Raw genomic sequence first — 13,708 nt, 5'->3', positions numbered from 1 at the left:
TTACAGAAAGTTGCAGACCCCAGGGATACAACAGATGTTCCGATAACATGAAACCGCAGACGGCTGGCCAAAGGGGCCATGCTTGGGAGGTTTCATCAAAGCACTGGAGGCCAAGGTAGCTACTACTATCTTTGATGGGTGTGCCAATCTGGGGGCTTAGAGACCAGCATGTGTGGGCTGTCCCTGCAGACCTCCAGCTGTCAGTGGCCAGGGGGCTAGGGCAGGAAGCTATGGAGGGTGTGGAGGAAGACTGCAGGAAGTTCACCCATGCCCCCTGCCACAGGTGTGGTGAACCCCCCCCCACCCAGCTTCCCAACTTTAATCTCCCCCAAAGTTGAAAGTAGTGGAAAAACACAATAAACACCTGGGGGCTTTGACTCCTCACTGTCTGGAGTCAGCTGGTGAAAGGGCAGAGGATACCAGGAAGACAGGACAATCGCTTTTCCTATATGAGTGAAGGTGGTGTAAAATTTTGTAGTTTAATATTAAGTGTTAAAGCAGAGAATCTCACCCCACCCACCCCGCCACCCATGAGGTAGAAAAACACCCAGATCACTGGACTGTGTAACCTCCACAGAAAAGTTTTTTTTTCTTTTTCTTTTCTTTTTTTTTTTTTTTTTTGAGACGGAGTCTAACATTGTCACCCTTGGTAGAATGCCGTGGTGTCACAGCTTACAGCAGCCTCAATCTTGGGCTTGAGCGATTCTCTTGCCTCAGCCTCCTGAGTAGCTGGGACTACAGATGCTCTCCACAATGCCTGGCTATTTTTAGAGAGGACGGGGTCTTGCTCTTGCTCAGGCTGGTCTTGAACCTGTGAGCTCAGGCAGTCCACCACCTCAGCTTCCCAGAGCACTAGCATTATAGGCATGAGCCACTGCGTCCAGCCTGGACTTTGTATTTTGACTCTCCCTTTCTGTGTACATTGAGCACAGTGTTCCTTACATGTAGTATTAATCAGATCAGAGGTGATAAAGATATATCCATTACCCTGGCAGCTTTATCCACCCCCATCCCCATCAAGAAAATACCAATTTTTCATTTTCCCTTTTATATTTGTAGTCCCTGTCTCACGGTAGTGCCAGGCTTGACACAGACCCCCACAAAATGTACAGGGCTCACTCCATGGCATCCCTAAGACCCAGTCATATCTCTTTCTTCAGAAAAGACCGTTCAGACCTCAACCCCTCAAATGCTAGTATTTTCCCAAGTTATGTGATGTTTTGCTGGTTTTAGGATATTGCCTCGGTTGATTTCCACGACTGTCCATAACTAGAGTTTGCTGAGTGTGTCCTTTGATTCTTTGCAGTTGTCTACGCCTCTGTGAGTAGTGGTGACCTGGTGAGCACCTGGTAAGCAACACATGGCCTGACCACTGTGCGGTGGCACATGACATGGGCTGTTTATTTGGGGCTTTGGCAGAGATGCCTCAGTGGCCATGCATGCTCTGGGCAGTTGGCAGAAAGGCAGCCCTCTAATTCTAGGTCACATCCCCATTCTACTTTTAGTGACAGCCTTCCTTCACCTGTCTCTCTTAGAAGACTTGTTTATCAGCTGAAAATGCCCACACATCTTCTCCCATTTGCAACTTTAGTGTCTGTGATCCTTAAATAGCTCCATTGTTTGTAGTGCACAGAGGTTAGTGAAGGAAACGTCTTGCCTTTCCATTCCACTTCTCTGGAAAAATGTGACCTCACTTGAGATATGAACTGAGTCCTCTAGGCACAAATGAACTCACATATTCTTCTCCAGATAGGAATTATAGCACTTTTGTCCTTTTTTTTTTTTTTTTTGAGACAGAGCCTCAAGCTGTCCCCCTGGGTAGAGTGCCATGGCATCACAGTTCACAGCAACCTCCAACTCCTGGGCTCAAGCGAGTCTCCTGCCTCCGCCTCCCAAGTAGCTGGGACTACAGGCGCCCGCTACAATGCCTGGCTATTTTTTGGTTGCAGCTGTCATTGGTGTTTGGCGGGTCCAGGCTGGATTCGAACCCGCCACCTTAGGTGTATGTGGCTGGTGCCTTAGCCACTTGAGCCACAGGCACCAAGCCAGTGCTTTTGTCCTTAGGTACCACATCCCCATGTTGTTATTTTTAGGTCTAGGCGTAAATTTTTCCAGTGGTGTCTATAACCCCAGAGCTTCCATATGAAAAGGAGAAGGGCAAGTCAGAATTTGAATTCAGAGTCTCATACTTAGTAGCCGTGTGATCTCAAGCCATTACTAAAGTTTTTAGAGCTGTGGTTTCTTCATCTGAACAAATTAAATTAAGTATTATACCGCCTTCTCCTAGGGTGGGAGAATTAAATAGGATAATAACTATAGGCCACCAGTGTAGTACATGGGCTGCTTTTTTTTTTTGGCACAGAGTCTTCCTCTGTCACTCTGGGTAGAGTGCCATGGCATCATTGTAGGTCACAGCAGCCTCAAACATTTTGGGCTTAAGCCATCATCTTTCCTCAGCCTCCCAAGTAGCTGGGACTACAGGTGCCAGCCACTAAGCCTGGCTAATTTGTCTACTTTAGTAGGGATGGGGTCTTGCTCTTGCCCAGGTTGGTCTCAAACTCCTAAGCTCAGGCAATCCACACTCCTCGGCCTCCCAGACAGCTAGGATCATAGGTGGGAGTGCCTGGCGATGTTAATTCTCTTCCTCATTTCTACCCTTTTAGGCAGTAGAGGTCATTATGTTTGATTAAAATTTTAATTTGTGTTTCTTGAAGCTCTATTGTGTACCCTGCATTGGACTTGATACTAGAAGTTGCCATTAGATGGTAGAATTGGAAATGAAACCTCAGCTGTGACCTTTGTACCCAAGAATCTAATCCTGTTTTCAGTTTTAAGCCAGACTCCTAAGTTAATTATCACCTGCCCCACAGCTGCCTGTCTGAGGTTTGACAGTGCCTTCACAGATGACTGGGCCCTTGAGGGGTGGGGGACCACCCTACCTCCTCCTGGAGGTGGGAAATTCCCAGGGGTGGGGGAGTGAACATATATGATAGAGATTGAAAGAGATAAGACCAAGAAGTAGCAATTGCTAATGAGGAAAAAATAAGTTTCCTCTGCTCTCTCTTAATTCTTTAACTGCCATGTCAAGGGAAACATAGTACCATTTGTTAACACATACATACTGAATAGCCTGTTGTCATCCCACCATCCTAGGGATGGGAGACAGCTGTGGTCTCTGCTCTTATCACCGTCCTGGAGGGGGTGGCTTTGGACACTGGCCCAGGCCTGGAGCAGCAGGATAAAAGAGAGTGGTCCACCTGCCTGCCCTTTCTTTAGCAGTGGTAGCAGGGCAGGGGGGAGTAGCCCCTACTGGCAGCCTGTTCCCCAGGTCCCCAAGCTAAGGGAACATGAGGAGGTGAAAGGTAACAGGCCATGTGAAGGCCATTTGGCAGCCAAGAGCAGCCTCGGCTGAACTGCTGAGAAGGGCAGTAGGAAAGGGGGCTCAGCAATAAACTGAGCAAAGCAAGGTCCCCCAAATGTCTATCCTGCTATAGTCTGCCTGTACCCTCTCCACATATCCAGAAATTTCTGAAAGAATCCTTTTTCTTTTCCTTACTAAAGCCCTTACCCATTCTAAAAATCAGAGCTAAGTGTTCAGTTTGCTATGTGAAAATAAATGTACTCATCTATCAGTGCCTGGTACGTGTCAGGGATGATGCAATTTCAAGTATGTAGTTTTTCTAGTCTCAAAAACCCCTGGAGCTGGGTATTGGCCACCAAGGAGTAAGGCCTGGAGGTGTAAGCACAGCAGACAGGGCTGCAGAGAGGACCCTTAGGTCAGACTCAGATTCATTGGTCTAACCCCACGTGGCTCTGGTCCTGTTAGGTGGGAAGCATATTCTCTCTCTCTCTCTCTCTCTTTTTTTGCAGTTTTTGGCTGGGGCCGGATTTGAACCCACCACCTCCCATATATAGGGGCAGCGCCCTACTCCTTGAGCCACAGGAGCCATGCGGGAAGCATATTCTCATCATAAGTGCCAGTTTTGAGAACATAACATGAACCCTAGACAGGGATTCTCTTTGCTGTTATCAATTATGGACTCATTTCAAATCAGAAACCATTGTGGCCTGTTGGGATTAAAAACAGAACAGGGCCTTTAAATGTGGGCAAAATTTTGTGAGTCATGTGAGGTTTTTAGTAAGCATCTACTGCCTGCAGGATTCCTTCACGTGAGGTTTTTAGTAAGCATCTACTGCCTGCAGGATTTCTTGCCAAGTGCTCAGGGTACAAAAGTGAGCAGAACATGTCTTTGACCAGTAGCTTGAGGGCTGGTGGGGAAATGGGGGAAGGACTGACCTGTGAGAAAGTAATCGCAGAGGAGGGCAATAGGGTGATAGTTTACAGACGCGTCAGAGATGTTCTGGGAGCACAGAGGAAGCTCCCCTTTCATTGAATACCTAATGTGTGATAGACCAACTGTCAAGTACTTTACCTGTGCACCGATTACCTGTAAGGCCAATACTTTCTCATCCTCATGTTACAAACAAGGAACCTGAGGAAGAGGAAGTTCTACCAGGACGTCTCAGTGGAAAACTGTCAGAACAGCACATAGCCCCAGCCAGTCTCATTCTAGGCCCAGGCTGGTACTCTCTATGCCCAGAGCTGCCCTTTGATTCTCTCTGGCAATGCCTGGGAAGGGTTCCTGAACCTTGGAACCTTGGAGATGGGTGGGGTTACAGCTGAATGCATGTGTGTTCAGGTCAGGGCTGCCAGGCCAAAGAGACAAGCAGTGCTTCTTACTGAATGACTAAGGATCTTGGTGGCTGCTTCTAGGTAGCAGTTTTCATGCTTGGGGCAGTACAATAAAGAAAGTGTTTCTCCCTCTCATTGACTCCAAGGCCTCTGACTAGCATTCTCCCTGTGCTATGAGGTGGAGGGAGTGAGGTGCCCAGGCCTAAAACAAGATGGACCGACTCTGAGGGTTGGTCAGTTGCTGATCTTCAGAACAGGACTCAGGCTGGGCCCCTCTTAGGAAGAGGGCAGTGGGGGCAGCCTTAGCTATGGGTGGTTTCTCCCTATGTTCTCCTACCCTAGCATTTGTGCTACTCTGAGAAAGGCTTGAGCTACCACAGGCTGGCCCTCCCCCAGTGAGTGGGAAGTTCTCGTGAGAAAGGGATCCTGGCTGGACAATGGGCTTCCTGTCTGAGTGCTGCGAAGGTTTGCCTCACAGGAGAGGAGAGTTGCAGGTGGCCTGAGAAATCATCTCATTTCTTTCTCACTGCAGCCTGTTTTAAGACTTTTCACTATTTGAATACGGGGTCAGGAAGGCAGAAGACTGGGGAGAACTGTGGACAAAATTATCCCTAGGTTATCTCCGAAGTAACTGAACCCCTGCCTGTTTTCCTGCTCCAGTGCAGGAGCTCTGCATGGACAGCCAGGCCTTCATACACTGTGCTCAGTTCAAAACCATGTTGGCTGCAGGACTTTTCTGAAGAAACCCTCAGAGAGGTGGTAAGGCCAGCCAGCTTCAGAAGGTGGTCTGGTTCAGTGCCGAGAGAGACCAGTGTCCTCAGGTAGTAGTCATATTGTCCCTGTTACTGGATTCTCCTTTCTGTGAGTGCCTTGGCAGGCTATAGATGTGAGAGGAGAAGCCTGGCTCTGAGACCATGCTTTATAGTGAAAAGCCAGGCTTCCTGGGTTCAAATCCCAACTGTACCACTTAGCTGCTGGGTGACTTTGAGCAAGTATCTTAATCTCTCTCACTCAATTTGTTCATCCTTATGGCATAATGGTCTGTTTCTCGAGGGCTTTATAAAGCTTTAAATGAGTTACCTTTTGACCATAATCAGATGTTATCTTTTTTTTTTTTTCCTCTTTGGATTTAGCTGGAATGATTTAATTCCAACTTGCCTGGGAAGCTTTTTTGAGGAGAATCCTCTCCCTGTTGAGCAAGGGAGGGTATGACTTTTCCTTTCACAAACTGTGCAAAGTGGCTAGATGTCTCCAGAGCTCCAGATTGATGTACTGGGTACATTTTCCTGATGTCCTGCCCTTCTCAGCAGGCTGGACTTAACTCAGTGGCCAATCCTGCAGTTTAGAAGCCAGGGTGCCTGCTGAACCTTGCTCCTCCATTTACAAATTTCTAGCTTTGGGCTGACGACTTAACTAGCTAAGCCTCATTGTCTTTCTCTGTAAAATAGAGAAAATGTAGAACCTGCTTCATGTGAAGAGAACTCATAAGAGAGCTTGGTGCAGGTTAGTATGCTGTTTGCAGTAATTAACCACTTTCCTTGTCTTATGTCCCAAACAAACAAAACTGCACATTTGGACCTTTGTTTTCTGCATTCACCTTTTCCTCTGGCTCTCTTTGTTCCTACGCACCATTGAGGGCTAGAAGTAGAAATTGGATCTTTATGTATAAGAAAGGGTTTTGAGAACAAGCACATAAATAGTGTTTTTCTAAACATCTGTAAGGGACCATCAGTACTGCATGTTATGTTCTTTTCCCATCTTCTGTTTAACCTCACGTTCCTGCCCTAGGGCGTGGTTCTAAACCCTTTCCACTGTCTTCACATCCCCAGACCTGTTCTCTGACTCCCAGGCAGGGACTAGGGAGACTCTGTTGTCCACTACAGGAGCCACCACTGGCTAGGTGGCCATGTGGTGATTGAGAACTTGAAATGTGGTTAGTCTGATTTGAGATATGCTGAAGGTATACAGACTACTCTGTAAAAAAAACAAAAAAACCCAAATGCATTTTGTCATTAGCAAATTTTTATGTTGATTACTTGTTGAGATGCAAACAATGTATTTTGCTTATATTGGATTAAATGTATAGTAGAGCCCCTGTATGTTGACCATTCAAGGGTCAACTGTAAGGGACTAATCTATATATGGAGGTGGTTAACATAAGGAAGTAGACCTTAATGGTGCATGTCTGGTCTATGAAATTTATGTCAGCTTGAGGTGGTCAACTGCAAAGGTTCTACTATATTAAATCACAATCTACTGCTGATGTTGGTTGGTCCTTTCGATGCACATTAGGTATTGGAAACTTACTGATCAGCCTCATCCTGTCATGTGCCCTTTTTCACACAAATGGAGTATTGAAATCTGAGCAGTTGGGTGGCCTTCTGGGGGCATGTCCCTCCACAGACTGGTGGGCAGGGGGTTGAGGGAGGGTTTGTATATGCATCTGCTTAGGCCTATCAACAGTTCTCTTATAATCTACCTTTTCCTTCTGAAAGGCAGTTCCACCAAACAATAAAAATCAAATACCTCTAGAAGGGCTGGTGTTGGTTCCTACTGAGGGTGTCAGCTGAGGTCACCGAGGTGGAAGTATGTGTCAGATCATTTTGCTTCTCCACATCTGCGCTCTGACCATCTGGTCTAGTGGGTTTCCATGGATGCCCACTGGGAGCCCGAGTGGCTGTGGGAGAGAATGGGAAGCAGAGGGGAGGCTAAGGAGAAGTAATTGATTTCTTTTTTTCTGTAAAATTCTCTGCCTGTCTCCCTTTCTTTTGAAAATTATGTAGCTTTGCCAAATCATGTGAATTCATTGCCTTCTTGGGAGTAAGGTGGGAACTTGAAATTCCCTCCATGGACCTTGGGGTTGTCAGAGGGCGAGCCTGACATGCAGATTGAGATGGCCTCTTCCTCAGGATGGCTTCCAGAAGGCTCTGGGTGGTTTATTTGCTATGTGGGTTCTGCTTTTCCTTGATGTTCTTTGTAGAAAACACCAAGCAGGTCCTCTTCAGCATTGCCCTTGGCCAGGACTCTCCCGCGCTGGTATGGGGCCACATTGTTTTCATGTGTTCTTGGTGTCTTACAGTGACCTTGCCTTTTTTGGTTTTATTTTATTTTATTTTTCTGACCCTTTCTTCTAAGGCCCCCTCATTTCCTTCCTAGGACCTGCAACAATATCTCAGGATTCTGAAACTGACATGCTCTAGCTCATTTCTTTTGTATGACCTTCATAGATAAATAGGAAAAAGGGTTTTGTGTTGTGTTTATTTTACTACTACTCTGAGACTGCTGTAGTGTTGGCATAGTCTAAGGGGTCTGTCCACTTCCGGTCCATTATATCAAATGATTCTGCTCCTGTTGTAATGCTGCCCTTCTCAAAAAATTTCGTGGCTCCCCCTTTCCTTTGAGGTAATATTAAATATCTCCTCTTGCACTCATGGCCCTCTGCAAGACGATTTCATTGCCCTTCACGTTTTTTAAAGTTTTAGACTTTTTAAAAAATTCAACCCAGCAAAACTGGACTACTTGATGTTCTCTGGGCTTAACCTACATTTTTCCTCTTCAGTGCATTAGCTTCAACTATTCATCTCCCTTCCTGATGAGGAAAGCCCTACCTGAAATGCTACTTTGCTGAGAGCTCTTGCTAGTCTCCCCCCACACAAGAAGTGATCTCTCCTGCTTTGAGTTTCCTCTCTCGTGGCATGAATCACATTCTTTGGCAAATATTAAAATAAATCTGTCTATAGAATAGTTTTGGAAGAATACAGAAAAAATTAGTGTAGTGCCTTTGAAGACAGGATCTAAGTGCTGAGGAGGCAGGAAAGGGGCTTACCACTGTACATCCTTTTTGAATTGTGTACCATGTATATAGATTTCTTATTAGTTTGGGTTTTTTTTTCCTTGGAAAAGTATTATTTAAATAACAAACACCTGAGCTATAAAATGTCACAAGAAAATATTAGAGGGTATGTTTACGTTTACAATCTCAGAGTAGAGAAAAATGTCCTTTAAATAAACTCAAATCCTAGAAGCCATAAAGAAAACGAGTTTTCAGTACATGGGTACATTTAATTGTCATATTCCTATTTGGCTTCAACTACCTGAAGTGCATTTTATCCCATCTTCAGGCCGTAGCACAATGACCTCTACACAGTAATCAGTAAATACTAGTTAAGTTGAAATTAAATTGAAATGCAACTTGCTTCTGTGTAAGCCTCATTTTTTTCACTTATGAAATGAGTACTAGGTGACCTCCAAGGTTCTCCTCAAAGATTCTGTGGAGATGGGGGTTTTATGGGCAGAAATAACCAGCAAAGTAGGAGTGAGTGACTTTAAAATCCGCAGCTCTTCCTCTGAGACTATCTTTCCTGGCACATTAGACTCATGTGTGGGTCCTGCCTGCTTTCAGGAGCTGTCCTAGGGTGCTCAGCATTAATTATGCTGAGTAAGTGAACCAATTAGAAACAGTTCAAGGACAGCCAGGGAGTGAGGGAGGTCTGTGGCAGGCTTGCTGCCCTGAACAAAAGAGGGAAAGTGTAAAGGGTAAAGACGGTTTGCTGAGGCTTCTCAGGGAACCCAGCTGGCCAGCGCTCTGAACCAGTTGGCCAAAGTTTAATCCTGTTCCAGACCCTGCTGGTAGGACAGAGTCGAGAAAGTATTTCCTTAGAAGGGACTGAGGGGGCTTATTTGGGCTTGTGTCCTAGTTTCAGACTTCTCTGGATCCCATAACACCTACCCAACTTTGTTTTTGTTACTAGAATAGCTTTTTAAAAATGGAGTCTTCTAGCCCTCTACCTCAAGTAATCTGCAGCTTGAGGGCAGAGGGCTTTCATCTCTTCTTGGCTTGGTGCCCACCCCCCAGCCTGGCTGGCTAGCTGGCTGGCGGGCAGCTTGCTTGATAATCAAGTGTAGATTGCAGGAAGGTGTCTTCCATAGAGAGGCTGTAAGGGCATGTCTGTGTGGTGGTGCGGGCGGGCAGTCTTGTTGGCAGAGGCGCGCCTTGTCTGGGACAGTCAGGCTGTGTGACTCCCAGTGTGCTTCTCAGGGGAATCCCTCTGAGGCCAAGAGTCTGCATTTTTATTATACTGTGGAGCCCTTTCTGGCTTTGGTTTTGGAAACAAGGCCAACACTTTTCCCTTACAGGTTTGACGGTACTTTATTCCTTTTACTCCTTTCTTCCAGGACTGTTAGAGGAAGTGAGAAAAAGAAAATGACTGTTCCTATTCTTATACGGTTGTCCTTGTGATATTCAGGATGGGGGAAGAGTATGTGTCAGCAAAATCAAATTTCCTTTGGAATTCCAAATGGTGATTCCTTAGCACCCTCACTGTTCTGTTCTGTTTGGGCTGGGAATACCCAGCAGTCCCTTGCCTGTAGGCTTCAGTTCTGCAGTGTCTGTCCAGAGTGGAGTCAGAGGCTAACCGCTTCTCCTGAGGGCTACTCAGACCTTCCAGCTCCTCTGACTTACCAGGGCTCCTCCCACCTAGGCACTGCCTGCCATCTCCCAACCAACAGTTTGAAGGGAGAGAGGCGGAGGTAACTTTGATACAAACACATCTCAAAGCTCACACAGCTCATGGGATAGGAGTGGTGGTGTCTGCAGGTGGAGAGTCAGAGGGCTTGACTCTGATCCTAAGCCTGTTGTCTACCCTGTAACTTGGCTAAAAGTCACTTAACTTTTTGTTTTTTTTTCAGAGACAAAGTTACACTGAGTAGAGTGCCGTGGCATTGGCCTAGCTCACAGCAACTTCAAACTCCTGAGGTCAAGGCAACTGCCAAACACTGGCTAATTTTTCTGTTACTATTAGAAACTGGGTTTGGCTTTTGCTCAGGCTGGTCTGGAACTCCTGAGCTCGAGTAATCCTCCCACCTCAGCCTTCCAGTGCACTAGGATCACAGGCATGAGCCACCTTGCCTGGCCTTAAAGTCACTTAACTTTCATGGGCCTCAGTGTCTTCATTTTCAAAGAGGAGAAATGATAACTATCTTACAGAGTTGTCAGGACAAGTAAATAAGATAGGAGGTAAAGGTACTTTTAAAATCAGGCCTACTGGAATGAAAAATGAGGGATTTACTGTAGGACAGAGACAAGTGATGCCAGTGAGCACTGAAGTCACAGAATGGAAGACACACAAGAGGCTTGGGAAGCCACCTAAGAAATCTATCAGGAATCCCTTTTGAGACCAAGGGCACACATTTTAACATACTAGGGAGCCCTTTCTGGTATTGGTATTGGAAGCAAGGCCAACATTTTCCCCTTACAGCAGTGGTTCTCAGCCTGTGGGTCGCGACCCCTTTGTAACAATGAAAATACATCCTGTATATCAGATATTTACATTACAGTTCCTAACAGTAGCAAAATTACAGTTATGAAGTAGCAACAAAAACAATTTTATGGTTGGGGGTCACCACAACATGAGGAACTGTATTAAAGGGTCGCGGCATTAGGAAGGTTGAGAACCACTGCCTTACAGGTTTAATAGTGTTTTATTCCTTTCACTCTGGTTTATTGTGTGTGTTAGTAGGTTTTATTAAAAACATACTGTGTCTAGATCTCTGTAGGTTGAAGACCTCATTAGAGTCCGCTGTTCAGTAATGGATGCAATTTTCTTAAGGCACAGTGGATAGGGAGAGGCAAGTGCCTCCAGCAGTGAGACTTCCCCTGTTGCCTTGTACTCCCTCTCTGGCAGGGGCCACCTGAATTTCCAAGGTTTAGTCAACAACTTTCCAAGGGAATGACTCTTTGCTCCTTGTGTGTTTCCTGTTAAGTCTTTTAGCACTGCATCATGGAAAGGAAATTGCTATTGGACAACCTCACGACTATACCACTGCACTTTCTCTGTGTCTTTGCAGTATGCCCTCTGCCACCAGAGCCAGAGAATGGTGGCTACATCTGCCACCCGCGGCCTTGCAGAGACCCCCTGACAGCAGGCAGCGTCATCGAGTACCTGTGTGCTGAAGGCTACATGTTGAAGGGCGATTACAAATACCTGACGTGTAAGAATGGCGAGTGGAAACCAGCTATGGAGATTAGCTGCCATCTCAACGAGGGTCAGTCTGGACACAAGAAAGGGATGCTGTGGGGTTCTGCCCTCCCATAACTCGCGGGAAGTGGTTCATGCTCCTCTGGAGCACCCTTTGCTGCAGGGTAGTAGCCTCCCTGATGTCCTTTGGGGTTTCATATCTTTGTGGAAAACATTTGGAGGTGCTGGTGTGTGTCCTGTCACATTTCACTGGGCCACCAATGAGCTTAACAGTTTAGCGGGGCTTCTGCCCTGCTCTGTAAAGCCACTTTGATGTTCAGGATCTCTTGTTTGCCTGGTTACCAATGTTGGTAACCTTTGACGGTGTTTGGTTAACACAGTGAGCACAATGCCAACACCTTCTCCAGCGTCTTTTTCATTTTACTGTTCTTTGAATGGAGATGGACTGTTTTGTTATGGAGCGATTGTCCTACTGGATAGAAGATCTCTGCCCCTTCTTCCTCCTCCTGTCTTGCATGACAGGAAAATCCAGCTACCTGCAGGAAAATGTGTATCATACGGGCCGTCTTTGTGCTTCACACTCAGGCCTCAAGACCAGAACATATTTAACCCATGACACCCCAGAGAAGGTGGAAGCCAATCTGAGATTTACAAATAAAGCCATGGGACCTTAGGGCCTTAGTACATCCCAGTTCGTATAAGTTATCCTTCCACATGGGGAAAAACACGAATGGTGGAATGATGTGCTTCTTTAAATGATTGTTTTACCAATTTGCTGTTGAGGATGGCCTCAAAGTGATTTATAAAGGTAAAATCTCTAGCGTTGAGTAAGAATAGATATCAGATGGACCTCAAATGTTGGGAGTGAAGGGAATTTTTTATTCAGGAAACAGGAGCACCACGTATAGGTAGGTCATTCTACACTGTCTTTCCTGAAATGACCCTGACCATAGGGTGTCTGTGTGCATATTTTAACTCAGAGCATTTGGTAGGATCCCCTGTGGGGCCCTTGTTTTATGTATCTCGGTACAAAACCCTTCTGACGATGGCTTGCTTTTATAGAGAAAGATACCCACACATCACTTGGAGTCTCCACGCTGTCTATAGTGGCTTCCACTGCCAGCTCCGTGGCATTAATTCTCTTCCTCGTGGTGCTGTTTGTGTTACTGCAGCCAAAGCTGAAGTCCTTCCATCACAGCAGGTGAGCCCAGGGAGCAGGGGAGCCCCGGGCAGAGCTCCTGTGGGCAGCCTCTGGCTGGTAGAGGTTGCTGGTGATTTGCCAGCCTCTGCTGGTCTGTGTGCCCAGGGAAGGGGGAGGGCCCTGCCACGTGTTTAAATTCCTGGACGTGCCTGACACTGTATTTGTTTCTTTACACACATTATCTTAATTCTCACAGGAACATTGCAGATGAGGAAACTGAGGCTCAGAGAGGTTATGTAATTCACTTAAGGTCATATTTCTAAATGATAGCAGAATTGAGATTAGAATGTGAATCTGTTCAAACCCAAAGCTAGGTCATTTCCCTTAACACAAGTGATTCTCAAAGTGTGGTTCTAGCAGCATTGGCATCATGGAACTTGGTATGAACACCTATTTTCAGGCCTTGTTCTAGATTACTGAATGATAAACTCAGGGGCTAAGGCCTGACGAGCTCTCCTGGTGATGCTGATGCATCCTTCTATTTACAAGCCATTGCCCTATACTCCTGGTTCCTAGTCTTGGCTGCACATAGAGGCACCTGCGGGGAGTTAAATATTGACACCCGGGAGTTAAATACTGACACCCGGGCCTTCATCCTTACACATTGCAATTTATGTGGCTTAGAGTGGTATTAGCTTTTTTTTTCTTTTGTAGAGACAGAGTCTGGTTTTGTTGCCCTCAGTAGAGTGTCGCAGTGTTACAGCTCACAGCAACCTCCAGCTCTTGGGCTTAAGCAATTCTCTTGCCTCAGCTAGCACTACAGGCGACCACCACAATGCCTGGCTATTTTTTGTTGCAGTTTGGCCGGGGCCAGGTTTGAACCCGCCACCCTCGGTA

At 46.2% G+C, this 13,708-nt stretch overlaps 1 protein-coding gene across 7 annotated transcripts in view; it reads left to right on the top strand.

Annotated features, from left to right (window-relative positions):
- SUSD6 (sushi domain containing 6) overlaps positions 1–13,708 on the top strand; it is a 104,875-nt gene that overhangs the window by 81,968 nt on the left and 9,199 nt on the right. For all 7 annotated transcript variants that reach the window (XM_003797361.3, XM_023517597.1, XM_023517598.1 and 4 more), the window contains 2 exons: positions 11,540–11,737; positions 12,733–12,871. In XM_003797361.3, coding sequence (XP_003797409.1) covers positions 11,540–11,737; positions 12,733–12,871 — 337 coding nt within the window. The remainder of the gene's footprint in view (positions 1–11,539; positions 11,738–12,732; positions 12,872–13,708) is intronic.

The sequence above is a fragment of the Otolemur garnettii genome, unplaced genomic scaffold, assembly GCF_000181295.1.
Source record: "Otolemur garnettii isolate 467f Iridium unplaced genomic scaffold, OtoGar3 scaffold00115, whole genome shotgun sequence".
Taxonomy (NCBI): domain Eukaryota; kingdom Metazoa; phylum Chordata; class Mammalia; order Primates; family Galagidae; genus Otolemur; species Otolemur garnettii.
This window is presented reverse-complemented; position numbering and strand designations above follow the sequence as displayed.